The sequence below is a fragment of the Pelodiscus sinensis genome, chromosome 6, assembly GCF_049634645.1.
Source record: "Pelodiscus sinensis isolate JC-2024 chromosome 6, ASM4963464v1, whole genome shotgun sequence".
Classification (NCBI taxonomy): Eukaryota; Metazoa; Chordata; order Testudines; family Trionychidae; genus Pelodiscus; species Pelodiscus sinensis.
In genome coordinates, this window is record NC_134716.1 from 115,539,606 (window position 1) to 115,554,086 (window position 14,481).

General features: G+C 44.2%; 1 protein-coding gene across 2 annotated transcripts in view; it reads left to right on the plus strand.

The window, feature by feature from the left end:
* The window catches only part of MYO5B (myosin VB), a 328,467-nt gene that overhangs the window by 296,436 nt on the left and 17,550 nt on the right, over positions 1–14,481 (plus strand). For both annotated transcript variants that reach the window (XM_075932680.1, XM_075932681.1), the window contains 2 exons: positions 3,944–4,037; positions 11,371–11,514. In XM_075932680.1, coding sequence (XP_075788795.1) covers positions 3,944–4,037; positions 11,371–11,514 — 238 coding nt within the window. The remainder of the gene's footprint in view (positions 1–3,943; positions 4,038–11,370; positions 11,515–14,481) is intronic.

Genomic DNA, 14,481 nt, shown 5'->3' on the forward strand with positions numbered 1-14,481 from the left:
GCTGCTGCTGCAGAGTGAAGACAAGATGGCTTTGCTTGCCAATTCTTCTCTACCTCACAGTGCCTCCCCTTCAGAACTCCAGCAGTATTGTATATGGCAGGGCTACTCAACTTGGGAGCTCCGGGGGCCACAGTGATCCTCACCACACATGCCAAGGGCCGCAACTTAAGTGTGGTCGCATATGCATGCAAATAGCTTCTTTCACACTGACCAGCATGAACACGAAGATTAAGGCAAGAGTATATGACACGGCAGGCCACATTTCAATCAGTTCTGATTATATTAATAAAATGCAATATTTACCCGATTTCCACCCATATGACAGCCCTTTTAATGAGAAATGGTAGTTGAGCAGTGACAGCAATTTAACACCTATCAACAGAAGACCATTCTATTGACTACTTTTTTGTTTTGGCTCCCACCCACAGGCCGTGTGTTGAGCCCCGCATAATCCAAACTGCACCGCGGGCTGCAAACAAACAGGCAGGCCACATGTTGAGTAGCCCTGATGTATGGTGTAGCAAAAACTACATTATTTGGTGACCTTTCTGTAACACTTCCTTTGCATGCCTGGGCCATGACATTTACTACACATTTGTGTGCCAAAATCATTTGCAAAGTCCTATTTATAGACACTGGCATTTTCTGAGCCTGAGTGAGTGGGCAGATGTCACTGCTTCACTCAGGAGCGTCTTTTTGGAGAACTTTGTTGTGTTCAGACAGACCTGTCAGGGTCACTTACATCTGAACAGCAGCCAGGAAATACAGCCCAGAGGTGATAAATGGGAAATCATTACCTACTGTCTAATACTTCCAAGAGGAATCAGGAACAGGAGACCTGGGCTTGCGTATGTGAACATGTAGACAAATGAAGGGATGGTTTCCTCTTCAGCTGATGTTAAACAATTATGCAGAGAGGAGACCCTATGAGACCAGTTTGGGGGCAACTGTTGACAAATCCTTAATCATCCGTTAGGAAAAGTACACCCTGCAGCAAAACAAAGATCTCTTGCTCACTGTGCTGTGTGTTCAATTATTAATCCCTTGGCAGAGGTGCATTTTTGCCTGTAACGACAGCAGCACAACACCCTAGAGACAAAGGAGAAAAACTTACCCTGATTTGCATGGGTGCAGGATCCAGCCAAATGATTTACATGCAGCATTTATGCTTATGCCTTGAAAACAAAACGGCCTATCCCAACCTGCCACCAAGAGAGTCTCAGTCATTCAGTGGGTGATTAGCAGTTGACAGAGCCATCAAAGGGATGGGCTGATAGGATGTAAAATAAATTCAGAGTCCGTACACCTGTAGGAGAGGGAGCTGGATTCTTCCTTTGCTCACCTGTCCTCAAAAGAAAATGATGATAAAGTTTGAGTTGCACACTGAAATTCTGACCTGTTGCGTGCATGAGCAGGGGTGGGTTAGCCATTGGGTGGATGGGGTCCATGCCCAGAAAACAATCCACTAACGCCAGGAGCCCTGGCTGCAGGAAGGGTGGGGCAGAGGAAGTCCCCAGCTGCCAACTCCATCCCCTGGTAGCAACTCCAGACAGGGAAGCCCCCAACTCCACTCACTGGCATCAAGGCAGGAAAGACCCTGACCCCTGGCAGCAGCATGGTTTGAACAGGCAGCGTGGGGGAAGCCCCAATTTCCCAAATTGACTCTGGCAGAAGCTTTGTTGCAGGAAGGAAGCCCCCAGCATCTCCCAATGTGCCATCCCCAGCAGAAGCCACAGGGTGACAGGGAATGCATCCAGTGACACCCCCCGCCCCATTCCCAACAGAAGCCACAGGATGGCAGGGGATGCCCCCAGTACCCCAAACCCTGTTCTCCAGCAGAAGCCGCAGGTGGCTGAAGTGCTCTGACCCCAGTGCCCCACAAGGGTGGCTGGGGAAGCCCCAGCACTTGGACACTGCTGTGGCCCCAGGACTGGAGGAGCTCTTGCTCCCAGCTGCAGTCTGAGGCCATGGCAGGGGGACAGATCATCTCCAGTCTTAAGGCTGCCCTGCTGATGGGGAGCAGAAAGTAGCCAAGGTGTTGTGGGGTCACTGGGGGGAATAGAATCGGGCAGAGCTGCTGGCAGAAAGGGTGGGATGGAGGTGGGACCACAGGTGGAAGGGGTTGGGTTCCCCACTTGCTTTGACCCCTAGGGCCTGAGGAAACCGTGCATGAGAGGCAACATATGTGTATCTAACTTAGCTTGCAAATGCTTTTATTTCTAGTCATGGTACATGGGATGGGAAGACCTCTGCAGGATTCCCAGATCCTCGAGTTAGTTTGCAGGTCTGTCCATTATCGCTTGTCTACGCACACAAGATGTGTTACTCTAACTATACTGGTACAGCTGAAACTAAACATCCCTGCTAGAGCAGATGTAGTTATATCAGTAGAAAGGTGCTGCGTGTCTCCTCCCCACACACAGAGCTAACTACAATGAATCATCCAGACAGCACCATTCACCTGATCTGTAACTGCATCCACACTAGGGATTGTACTGTTACAACCTTTTTTTAACCAAAATAATTGCATACACCCTAAACTGAGATAATTACACCAGACCAAAAAATTCACATACCCCGGCCTTAGGGGAAAAAACAGTTGTCTACATGTAAACTGAGTAAGTCTCATGATACCATCTACATGTTTTGTTAGTCTATAAAGTGCTACCAGACCATTTGTTGTTTTTTTCTCATATGAGAGTCACTGAAAGGCAGTGACCATGGGACTCCCTTCTGCCCTTTTTCCGGAGTCCCTATTCGGAGGAGAATTATGCATTAAATACCATTACAGGCATTCCCCGGGTTACATGGATCCGACTTACATCGGATCCCTACTTACAAACAGGGTGAGGCAACCCCGCACTAGCTGCTTCCCCCCAGCAGACCAGGGAGACGCGAAGCTAGCGCCCCCCCAGCAGACCAGGGAGACGCGGAGCGGCTTTTCTCAGCAGACATCTCAGCTTGAGAATAAAGGACTGAGGAAAGTGAGGTGTGGAAGAATAAAACTGAGCTCTGGAGAAATGTTTGGTTAGAGTTTCCCCTACAATATGTAGCAGTTCCGACTTACATGCAAATTCAACTTAAGAACAAACCTACAGTCCCTATCTTGTAGTAACCCGGGGACTGCCTGTATTTGAAAAGCCTTTTTAGAAGCGGTCACTGAGGACCTGCACATACCTGGTGCTGAGCATTCTCATTTCCATTAGATTTAATGGGAATGGAGAGAACTCACAGCATCCAGCCCTAACGCCATAAATTCAGAATTAGAAACTCAGTGCTAGGGAGAGAAGAAAGACCTGTTCCTTAAAATAACATCATGTAGCAAACTGTTTAAAAGCTGCCATTTTCTCTCCCTCTCTCACTGGGGTACAGGAGAAACTTGACAGCATGCTGGCTCTGTTTGCGCATGAAGAGCGGAAGCTGAATTTACATGATTGATTGGTCTGACACTGGCTGCAGTGGCCGCTGCAAAGACAAATGAGAGTTTGGTTTTTTAGAATACTGGATGTATATAAATGGGCTATTTTTTTAAACCTTTCAGTTCTTCTGAATAAAACAGTTCCCTGCAGTGCACAGGTGCCATTCTGACGCTGTTCTTCTAGGCACTTAAATGCTCCCTGATAAGTGGGTGCAGGAATTCTGCAGGTGGCAGTGGGCATAACAAGACTGAAAGGCAGATGTTTTCATATCCGTGCTACAGAAATGGACCCTGAAATGCTGCATGTTTTCAGGGATCCAGGTCATAGTACAAATATGTCGATGGAGAGAAATAAACCACTGTCCTCCACGAAATTTTGCAGTGTTGCTTTTGCACACACCTTTTCACATGCCTCAATTCAGCAGATAGATACTTCTCAGTGTCTTTGTATCCTGATCAGTCAGTGGGGCTTTTTTTTTTTTTTTTTTTTTTTTTTTACAAAAAATACCCTTTCCTAATTTTCAGGATCTCAAAGAGTTACTAGAAAAACTAGAAAAGAATGAGAAGAAGCTGAAGAAACAGCTAAAGATTTACATGAAGAAGGTCCAGGATTTTGAAGGTAATTCTAGTTTTGTTACCTTCTGTGGGAGAATGGAATTTTGTTGTTCTTGGTTCAGTCAAAGTCTATGGATTTTGTTTTCTGACTTGATTTCTACCTCCAATACCATGGCATGTAGGTATCCCACAGACATCTTAAAGATCACTGTACATGCCATTCTCAGAAGCTTGTCCTCTCACTTCCATTACACGCCTGTCACTTCTCTCTTATAGAAACAATGTGCATGACTCTCACTTGATTGTTTCTAATAACTGTACCTGAACATTCCTGTGATTGTGGTCTGTTTTCTTGGAGGTGTTACCAACCATTTTTCTTCTGAATTTGATTGTTAAAACCTCATGGTCATATAATCAGAATTTGGCATCTTAGCTGTGCTTGTAAAATGCAAAGTTGATAGCTGCTTGAGGCAATGGAAACTTTTTTTTCACCAGTACAGGTTTGAACCTCTTGGCTGTGTCTAGACTGGCAAGTTTTTCCGCAAAATCAGCTGCTTTTGCGGAAAAACTTGCCAGCTGTCTACACTGGCCGCTTGAATTTCCGCAAGAACATTGACTTCCTACTGTCTGAAATCAGTGCTTCTTGCGGAAATACTATGCTGCTCCCATTCGGGCAAAAGTCCTTTTGCGCAAAAGGGCCAGTGTAGACAGCTCAGATTTGTTTTGCGCAAAAAAGCCCCGATCGCGAAAATGGCGATCGGGGCTTTTTTGGGCAAAAGTGCGTCTAGATTGGCACGGACACTGTTCCACAAAAAGTGCTTTTGCGGAAAAGCGTCTGTGCCAATCTAGACGCTCTTTTCCACAAATGCTTTTAACGGAAAACTTTTCCGTTAAAAGCATTTGCGGAAAATCATGCCAGTCTAGACGTAGCCCTCTAGTCCAGCACTCTCGGATCTGACCGGTGCCAAACCAGAGAATTTGCCAAACCACAGAAGGTCAGCGATGTCTAGCAGCATTACCAACACTTCCTCTGTTTACTGGGCTCTTAGAAGACATTTAGGGGTAAATTAAAGGTAAGTAACATTGAGAGCCAGGTCTGCTATCTATAAACAAACTTTATGGGGTCGTGAGAAACTTGGCCACACCCATGATAAGTGGAATCTGGCTAACTAAAATCATGCCAGACCATGTATGTTGCTGGACCAGAGAGTGCTGGACTAGCAAGGTTCAACCTGTACTTATTTTAAGTGAGCACATACATCTAAAGAAGCTTAAGTGCAAGACAGGTATTTCAGATTCTAAGTTCTAAACATGTGTAACTTGAGCATTTGGTATGTCTCTTCTTTTTAAATTACCTTGGGAACAGAATCATCCCAAGCAGTCAGGCAAAACAAGTGCCTTCAATGGAAGTCAGGAAATCTTAGGCCATGGCCTTGATTTGGGTCCTTTTTTCTCTCCAGTGTGTGCAAGGTCACAGTGATGCCCTGAATGCTCATGTCAATATAGGCCTGTTGGTTATGTAACACTTAGGCACCCCTCCTACCTCTTGCCTCGTCTGAGAGAGTGAAGAACTTTTCAGCTTCCACAAGCTTCTAAATGCATTTAGCGGTTGAATCATTTCATCGCAATGTCCTTATTCTTTATTTTCTCTGGAGGATTCATGATCCATAGAATTTACAGTCACAGGGACTATGGAATAAAGAGTTTAAAGATTACAACCCATCACCTTGCTACCATTATACTGGACTTCTTAAACACGCACCTGGCATTTTTTACTATTTCTTTGGGCCTCAAGAATCCCCTACAGCAGTGTTTCCCAATTTTATTTGGCCACGGAACCCTTAGAGTTGCCTTAACCAAAAAAAAAAAAAAAAAAAGGGCCCCTGCCGTGTTTTGTTGAGCAAAAAAAAAAAAAATTCCTCTGCCATGGCTCTGTCTCTTTAACAGGGGGCCGGGGAGTGCCGGCTCTTCGCGGAAACCTTGCTTTCGCTTCGCCGATCCCCAGGGATCCCCGGAGCACCAATTGGGAAACACTGCCCTACAGGGTGATGTGTCTATTTAATCCACATTCTTTCTTTATAGCACTCTAAGGTCTTGTCTAGACAAACAGGAAGTGCGCAGCACATTGGTGTAAATCTAAAGTGTGCTGTGCACTAACTGTCCATGGGGACCCTGCTACTGTACACTAGTAGTGCTTTGACATATTCTACTTTGAAATGGAAGTATGTCAAAGAACACTAGGGAATTTCTAGCAGAGTCCACATGGACAGTTAGTCCATGCTTGCTTGTGAACAGTAGATTTACATGCCACCCACTTAGTGTTCATGTAGACAAGCCGCTACTTTCCGTTTAGCTTAGGTTTCTTTGGCCGTCTTTCTTTCTTCTTTAAGGATGAGTTTCCTTGGATCAGCCTACTATCTATATGTAGGTTTTCTTTATTCTGGAAGCATAACTAGGAAACCAGCACCATCCTCTTCTGTAGTTCATCTTCCATATTTCAGGTGTCTGACAATGAGTTTGCTTCCTGTTCATCTCCCAGCCTCTTCTTTGGGACCTTTGTTCAGTGTTCTTGTGGCACATTCTTCATTACTATTACACAGCTACTGTTTCAGTGAAATTATTTCTTGGCATGCAGGCCCTGCCCCCAAAGGTATGCAGGCATTCAAGCCCAGATACCAGACCCCTTGTACCATTGTGGTTTATAGGAACAGTGCTATGACAGTCACAAAACAATCTGTCTGCATCCATGTACATAGATCTTCTTTAGACTCTTTTTTTTCTTTGATCTAATACAGAATTATGTCTCTGTTTACTGAAAGCAATTATGAATGAACACTCTCATCTGTTTTCTTTGTCATCCTCCTACAAACTAATCACATGTTTCTTCTCCAAGTAATTTAGGACTTCATGCATGCAGTCAATCATACTTAGGTTTTCACTCTCAAATCTACATTCTTCATAGAGAAGCCCATTCTATATTATTTAGAGCAAGAAGGAGGAGGAGGCAGCAAACTTTTTGACATGCATATAGTAGACCTAACAAGTGGAAGTTCTGTTCTATTACCCAATGGGTCTCTGTGACCTCTCCAGTTGTAGTTCTTCTACATTCTATTTGGATGCAGTTTTTTGTTTCTGCTTGGGCAGAGGATGAGACATGCAGCTTTCAATACAGGAACAATTGGACACAGGTTCCTGATGGATGTGCTCAAGAACGACTGCTTCAGCTCCAACGGCCAAATTCGGGGTCCCTCCAGCTTACCATATGGATGGCCTCATTGAGATCAGTGATCTGAGATCTGAACTGGGTCCCAAGTTTTTAACCTCTCCAGGGCACCCTTGAACCTTAGTCTGAGTTATGGTTATGATAAAATAACTTCAGTCAGACATCTTCTGGTCCAAAACCGGATGGCTGATAGCTGGAAATTTATTTCCAAAATTCTGTTGAAATCTTTCAATTGTCTGCAGAGGTCATTGTTAATCTCCTCCAAAGATGCACAGATTTGCCATCTCCCTTAATTTGTTGATGTGCTCATCTTGAACTTGATAAATCACCAGCAGAACTGAAGCGAGAATAGATGTTCGGCTCTTACTAGAAGGCATCCATCTGACATTTGGCACATGCTGTGGATTTTGAAAGTCATTTATATTATTCTAAGTGGCCCTTGCTCTTCTAATGTAATCTACATTGTGACCTACATAGTCTTTTAGAAGGAAACTCCACCTACTGTTAAGAAATTGTGTTTTGTGACTGCTACAGGGATTAAAGATGCATAGAAAGGTTGTTGAAAAATGTCCCATGCTTGATGAGAAAATAATATGGGGAAAAAGATATCTATAAGGCAAAAAAAACCCTACTTATATTCCTCACGGGATACAGTGATTAAACTATGGTGCTCATGTTTTTGTGAACTGATTTCGGAAAACAAGACATAAAGTGAAATTAAGCTGAATAATCAGGGAATTCCACAGTAGCACAGATGGCATCTGTCATTGTAATTTACAAGCATCAAACTGACATTTATTGCATTGCTTTCCTTAGACCTCCATAATCTTCCATTTGATTAAAATTGTATGTAGGTAAAATCCTCAACAGGGTGTCATGATAGTTCTTTAATTTTGCTATGCATTCTGCTACAAGATATATTTACACATATTTTCCCAAAGCCTGACTTTTGTTGGTGATAGTAATATGTTCATAAGATTCCAAGGAAGTTCACTATCTTCTGAATATTGTCCAGTAATCCGATATTTACTAAATAAACTAATGTTTGCAGTTCTTTAGGCTTTAGCCTGAACCCTTTTCTTTGTCAGAGAGAGTTCTTCAAGTGCTTACTCATGTCCATGCCAGTTAGGTGTGCACACGCTACATGCATGGATTCTGGAGTTTTTTCCCTTATCAGTACCCACCGGGCCAGCCAGGGAACCCCCTGGGGGGTGGTGCCGGTATATCGGTACATATATACCCCTGCTGGCCCTCCACTCCCTCAGCTCCTTCTTACCATGAGATTACGCAGCTAGTCTATCCCTGATCTTGTAAATACAGTTTAAGTAGTTGTAGTTTAGTTAAGTAGTGTAAATAGTTTAAAGTTGACTGTTCTTATCAGGAGAGTTTCCCCTTCTTATCTCTACCTTCCTGGAGAGGGGATGCCTGGATCGCATGGTTTTAAACCCCTCCTGAAGTGCTCTAAACCTGTGGGGCTCTGCATAACTCCTGTTTGAAGTGCTTAGGAGAGGGCCATTGCAGGGACAGATGTCAGATCTGCAAGAGCTTCAAACCAAGAATGAAGCAGGAACGTGATTCCCGCCTGAAACTCATCTTAAAGGAGTCCACTTTTTAGCGGCACTGGAGGCGGCACTGGTCGTGCATAGCACACCGGCCTCTGTGAGAGCCTTCCTTGGTGCCAAGACATACGGCACCGCTGAACTCTTCAACATCAAGGCACTTGACAAAGCTATTCCCACTCTGGCACTCTTGAGTGCAGAAGGTGAGGGCCCACAAGAGAGCTTAAAAGCCTTGCCTCTATAGCCACTGGTTACAAAAACCTTCTCTCCTCCTCCCCCACCCCTCCTCCCCGAATCATAATACACAGATTTTGGGGGATTGCTGCCACCATCAAGGGATTTTTATCCCTAAAAAACCAGGGGTTAACACTTGAACCTACATCCCATGGGTACCCCAAGTCTTTTGCCCTAAAAGAGCTTGAAAAAAGAAAAGATGAAAACAAGTTACAGTCTCTAGAAGCTGACCTCTCAGTCTGAGGCATGCAGATACACATAGACAGACCTTCCAGGACACAAGAATCAAATCCATCACCTTAAAAAAAGTGATTTTTATTACAAAACAAAAGATAAACTTGATAAAGCATACTTGATTGCTAGAAGTTAGAGAGCAGCTAAGGAAAACAAATTAAAACACAAGTCTCTGAGCACAATGCTAGACGGTAAATGGGCAAGAGAGGCATAGATTCACACAGAGCTGTTCAAACCAAACCACAAAATAAAGAAAAAATACCCTGAACATGACTAGATTCACTTAGTCCTTTAACTTACTTTGAATCTTCGCTTTTTTTCAGTCTACTTTCATGCTCTGAATTCCTTGGAGGTATGGTAGTCCTGCCTGGGTTTAAATCCTTTTGTGTGTCTCAACTCCTGGTTTAACTTTCCCACACAAAAAAGCATGCAAGGAATCTATATCCAGTTCAAATTTCAACACACTATCTCAATTGGTTCTCCTGGCCCCCTGACCTACACCTTTGCTAGCTACCTGAGTTTAACCCCTTAGTCACCTGGTGAGCACTCCTCCTATCCATTACAGTACCGGTCACAGTCTCTAGCACTGAGCAGGAAAAGACAACACAGGGGAAGGTTCCCTACGAAGCATGGCCATAAAGTGGGTCACGGAGATGGGCACATGGCCACAACAGTGCATCAAGAGGCTCCTGTGCCATGCTAGCACTGGTTGAGCTCGACACACAGAGTCCAGCACCGGATGGAGTGACTGAAGAGGTCCAGCAGCCATCAATTCCAGAGATGTCTGAGATGATATGCAAGCTCATAGAGCTCACTTTGGCAAAGGGACCAGTCACAATAACCGATGAGGAACACCCAGCAGCTCCCTCGGCAGCAGAGCCAGCTCAGCCGCTATCGGTGCACCAGGCAATGTACCCACGGGTAGTTGCACCGATATGCTCACCAATCCTGGTGGCTATTCTGGCGTCGATACGAATGCTGATGCTGGTACAATAGGCTAGGAGAGTGTCAGAACTGAGGTCTTTCAAATCTGAGCCCTCTTATACAGTTTTCTTTAAGAACAGGGTTAGGCTTCGCTTCCACCCTTCATTGCTGCCTAAGTTCATCTCCCATATCCACAGGTCCCAGGATAGCTACCTCCCTGTTTTCTTCCCGAAACCTCACACAGCAGCTAGAGAGCAGTCCCTGCATTCCCTAGATGAGGAGGACCGTAGCATTCTACATTGATCGGACAAGAGAGTTTGAGGTCACCACAACTCTTCATTTTTATAGCAGAAAGAATGAGGGGTCTGCTGGCATCAGCCCAGTGCTTGTCCTCATGGATCATTTCCTGTATCGGGGCCTGTTATGAACAGCGTCCCCCCACTTACGGCCCACTCCATGAGGGTGCAGGCTTTGTCGACAGTGTTTGTTGTGTAAGTGCCGATCCGCGAGACTGCAGGGCGGTCACGTGGTCCTCCATTCATACCCTTATAACCCATTGCGCCACTGCACAGCAGGCCAGGAATGATGCAGCCATTGGTAGGGCTGTGTTCCATTGCAGATTAGGTTCTGACCCCACCACCTGTGGTACTGCTAGCAAGTCAGCTTACTGAAATGGACATGAGCAAGCACTTGATGAAGAAAAAATGGTTACTTACCTCGTAACTGTTGTTCTTCAAGACATGTTACTCGTCCATTGCAAATCCCACCCACCTTGCCTTCGTCGGAAAACTCTGGCAAGAGGGAACCGATGGGGTGGAGGGCCGGCAGCGGTATTTATGTGCCGATGTGCCGGCGCCACTCCAGGGGGCTCTCTGGCTTGCCCGATGGGTACTACTAAGGGAACAAGCTCTGGAATCCATGTACGCAGCACATGCACTCCTAACTGGAATGGACATGAGCAAGACATCTTGAAGAACAACATTACGAGGTAAGTAAGCTTTTTTTCTTCCTGAATGAGTTCAAGATCTGGTCCTTGACCTGTGTATCTAAAGCAGCTGGTATTATAACAAACTCGTATCACACATTCCCAACAGGCCTGATCCAAAGTCAAAGAAAAGATGCAAAGGACAGACCTGGGATCAGACTTGTAACTCACAGTAATGGAAGTACTTTACACAGTGATTAATTCAGCTTTCTTCAGAGTTGTCACTTTCTCTCCACAGCAACCCAAGCTACAGCACAGATGGAAAGGAAACGACAAGAACTTACCAGGCAGGTCACTGTCCAACGGCAGGAGAGAGATTTCCAGGGAATGTTGGAATATTACAAGGAAGATGAACCACTTCTCATCCGAAACCTCATTACAGGTTAGACCCTCACTTGTCACCTCTCCCACTTCCCTCACCCTCTACTTCCCTCTTCCGTTGCCTTCAAAACCATTAAGACATGAAATACTATCCAAATTTCTTTTTGTATCACTTCAGGATTAGAGAGGGACAGAAAGTGTTTAACCATTTTGAGTGAGTTTGTTCATTTGATTTCAATGTTTAACATAGTTTGATGTAAAATCTCTCAAATGGAAAGTATTAAATGTAAGTGGTACTCAGCTAGTTAGTTAGCTAAGACCTTGATTCAGGAATCTATTTTCAAATGTGCTTAAGGGCTTTGAAAAATAAGAATGGATTTAAAGTTAAGTATGTATTTAAATGCTTTATTGAATAGGGCATAACTTTTCAGCTAGCTTTTTTCTTTTTTCTTCAGATTAAATTGTCTGAAGTCCACAATGGCAAAGAAAAAAGAGTAAAACATGTATTTTACTCATTATAGCTTGCTTTTTTCAGACTTAAAAATTTGCTTGCAGGTTAATAGTATCGGATACTGTATTTGATTATCCAGTCATTCCTGGAAAACCAGTACTGGAACATTTCATTCATTTAATATCTGGTTAGTGTAAAGGAACATAGTTATTTCTGACATGTACAGATACAGGACAGGTCAAGCAGTAAATTAACCAACTCTTGACTTCTCAGTTGGGTTTATATTCTGTATTAATAGCTTAACAACACAACATTGTTTTATGTTGGTATCTTGTCTGTGCCTGGTTCTTTGTATAAGCAGATGAGAGGAAGAAAAGCTCCACATACACAGCAGCTAGGGGCTTCCCTGAACCTGGCCGGAAGCAACTCCACACCCCTCAGCCACTGGCCCTCCAGATTACGTGCCAGCTAAGCTCCCAGACACTGGCAAACTGTGACTGGGGTTCTCTGGTCAAGCAGCATCGGATGTTGCCAGACCAGAGAGTCCCAGATGAGAGGTTCAACCTGTAATTTCTAAATGGGCACCTGTGACCTTCATTTTATGAATCTGAATATAATTAAGACTCGAGCCAAAGTTAGTTGTTCCAGAAGAGAGGATTTTTTTCTCCAAAACATTGAAGTAAATCTGGTGTCCTGGAGTAGATAGCCCCTGTTTGGACCTCTTCAGCTCTGTGCCCTGTATCTTCACACTTCTGGTGCCATGTAAACAGTAGTGGATTAGAAATGTTTTTGACAGGATATAAATACTACTTCTCACGCATGAGTTCCATTGTGTTTGAGAATGGGGTAGCAGAAGCTGTGCCAGGGGAAATCTCTAAAACTGTTTCATGGATTTTATAAAAACAAAGGGTTTTGGAGGGTTTTTGTTTTTGCTTTTAACTCAGATTTATTTCAGTATTGGGAATAATCCCTTCAAGCTGTCCTGCAACCGCCTGAGGGAATGGTAATTAGCCACGTTTCTGATAGTCTTCCAATAAATAGTAACAAGCATGTGTGATGTGTGACTGGCCCAGAAATTTTGAACTATTTGAGGTGAAGCCCAGCACCATATGTGTTTGCTTGTAACTGTGGGGCCAGGTCTGCACTAGATGAAGCGGATCGGTTAAAGGCACAACATCTAGCAACGCAAAATGCATCGTTGGATTCGGCTTACCTTCAGCCAAACCGCTGCACTGTCTACACTGAATGAGGAATACAGGCTGCCCTCAGTGTTTGATTTGGGGGTCTACACTAGACCTGCTACATCGAATCCTAGAAAATCGACCTCCAAAGGGTGGATCTTCTCCAAGGTATAGACATGCCCTGAGTGTCCAGAGTCCCCTGCATGAGGTGCTCAGAACCTTGCAACAATGAGACCCAAAAGTGAAAATGGAAAACCAAGATAATGCTTTGATCATATCAAGAACCTCCTTGATCCAGCTGTCTCAAATGAGAACTCATCCTCGTGTTCCCCTTCTCGCTTGGAAAAGGGCTTTAAGTTCAGTGCTGTTTAGTTAATGTTCTAAAATGCTATGGCCAGAATTCATGCCTTCATTGGAAACTCATTGACTTCAATGCATTACACCAGTGATAAATTCACCTCCACTTTGTCTAGTTCTTTTGTTGCTTTTAACTACAGGCAGTCCCCAGGTTACATGGATCTGACTTACATCAGATCCCTACTTACAAACGGGGTGAGGCAACAGACCAGGGAGACGCGAAGCTAGCGCCCCCCCGCCCCCCCCCCCCCCCCCCCCCCCCAGCAGACCAGGGAGACTCAGAGCGGCTTTTCTCAGCAGACACCTCAGCTTGAGAATAAAGGACTGAGGGAAGTGAGGTGTGGGAGAATAAAACTGAGCTCTGGAGAAATGTTTAGCTAGAGTTTCCCCTACAATATGTACCAGTTCCGACATACATACAAATTCAACTTAAGAACAAACCTACAGTCCCTATCTTGTACGTAACCCGGGGACTGCCTGTATAAGTCTTACTCAAGGATAACAATACATTGAAAAGGCTAAAACAAAGCTATAATTCCTGAAGTGGGCAATGATTGTCAACCTTACACCATGATGGGTTGACATGTGGAAAAGTGATACTACAGTACGGACTTTCAGCTTCTTGTAAGCCTGTGGAACAGAAACATTTTGTCATGTTAGCCATTCTGATGTTTCTGCAATATGCATCTGTGGCTGGAACCATTGCTAGCACATGCACTGTCATCCAATACTCCAGGTTATGTCATGTTTACCTCACTGTGCATTATTAGTGTTTATGGTTTCTGTTATCACATTCAACCATAATGAAACTCTACAAAAAGTAAAGTATTAGATCACAGCAGTTCCTTTTAAAGTTCCTACTCTTCAAGCAATTCTGGCTTTCACATGAAATACGGAGCAGATTCCGCCCTGCCCTATCCTGATTCACATGTTGATGAAGAGTAGATTTAATAGTTGGTATTTCTGGACTTGTTTCTGTACACTATATCAGGGCAGCTGTAGGAATCATTTCCAAGAAGTTCAGGGATTTCTTAGAGAT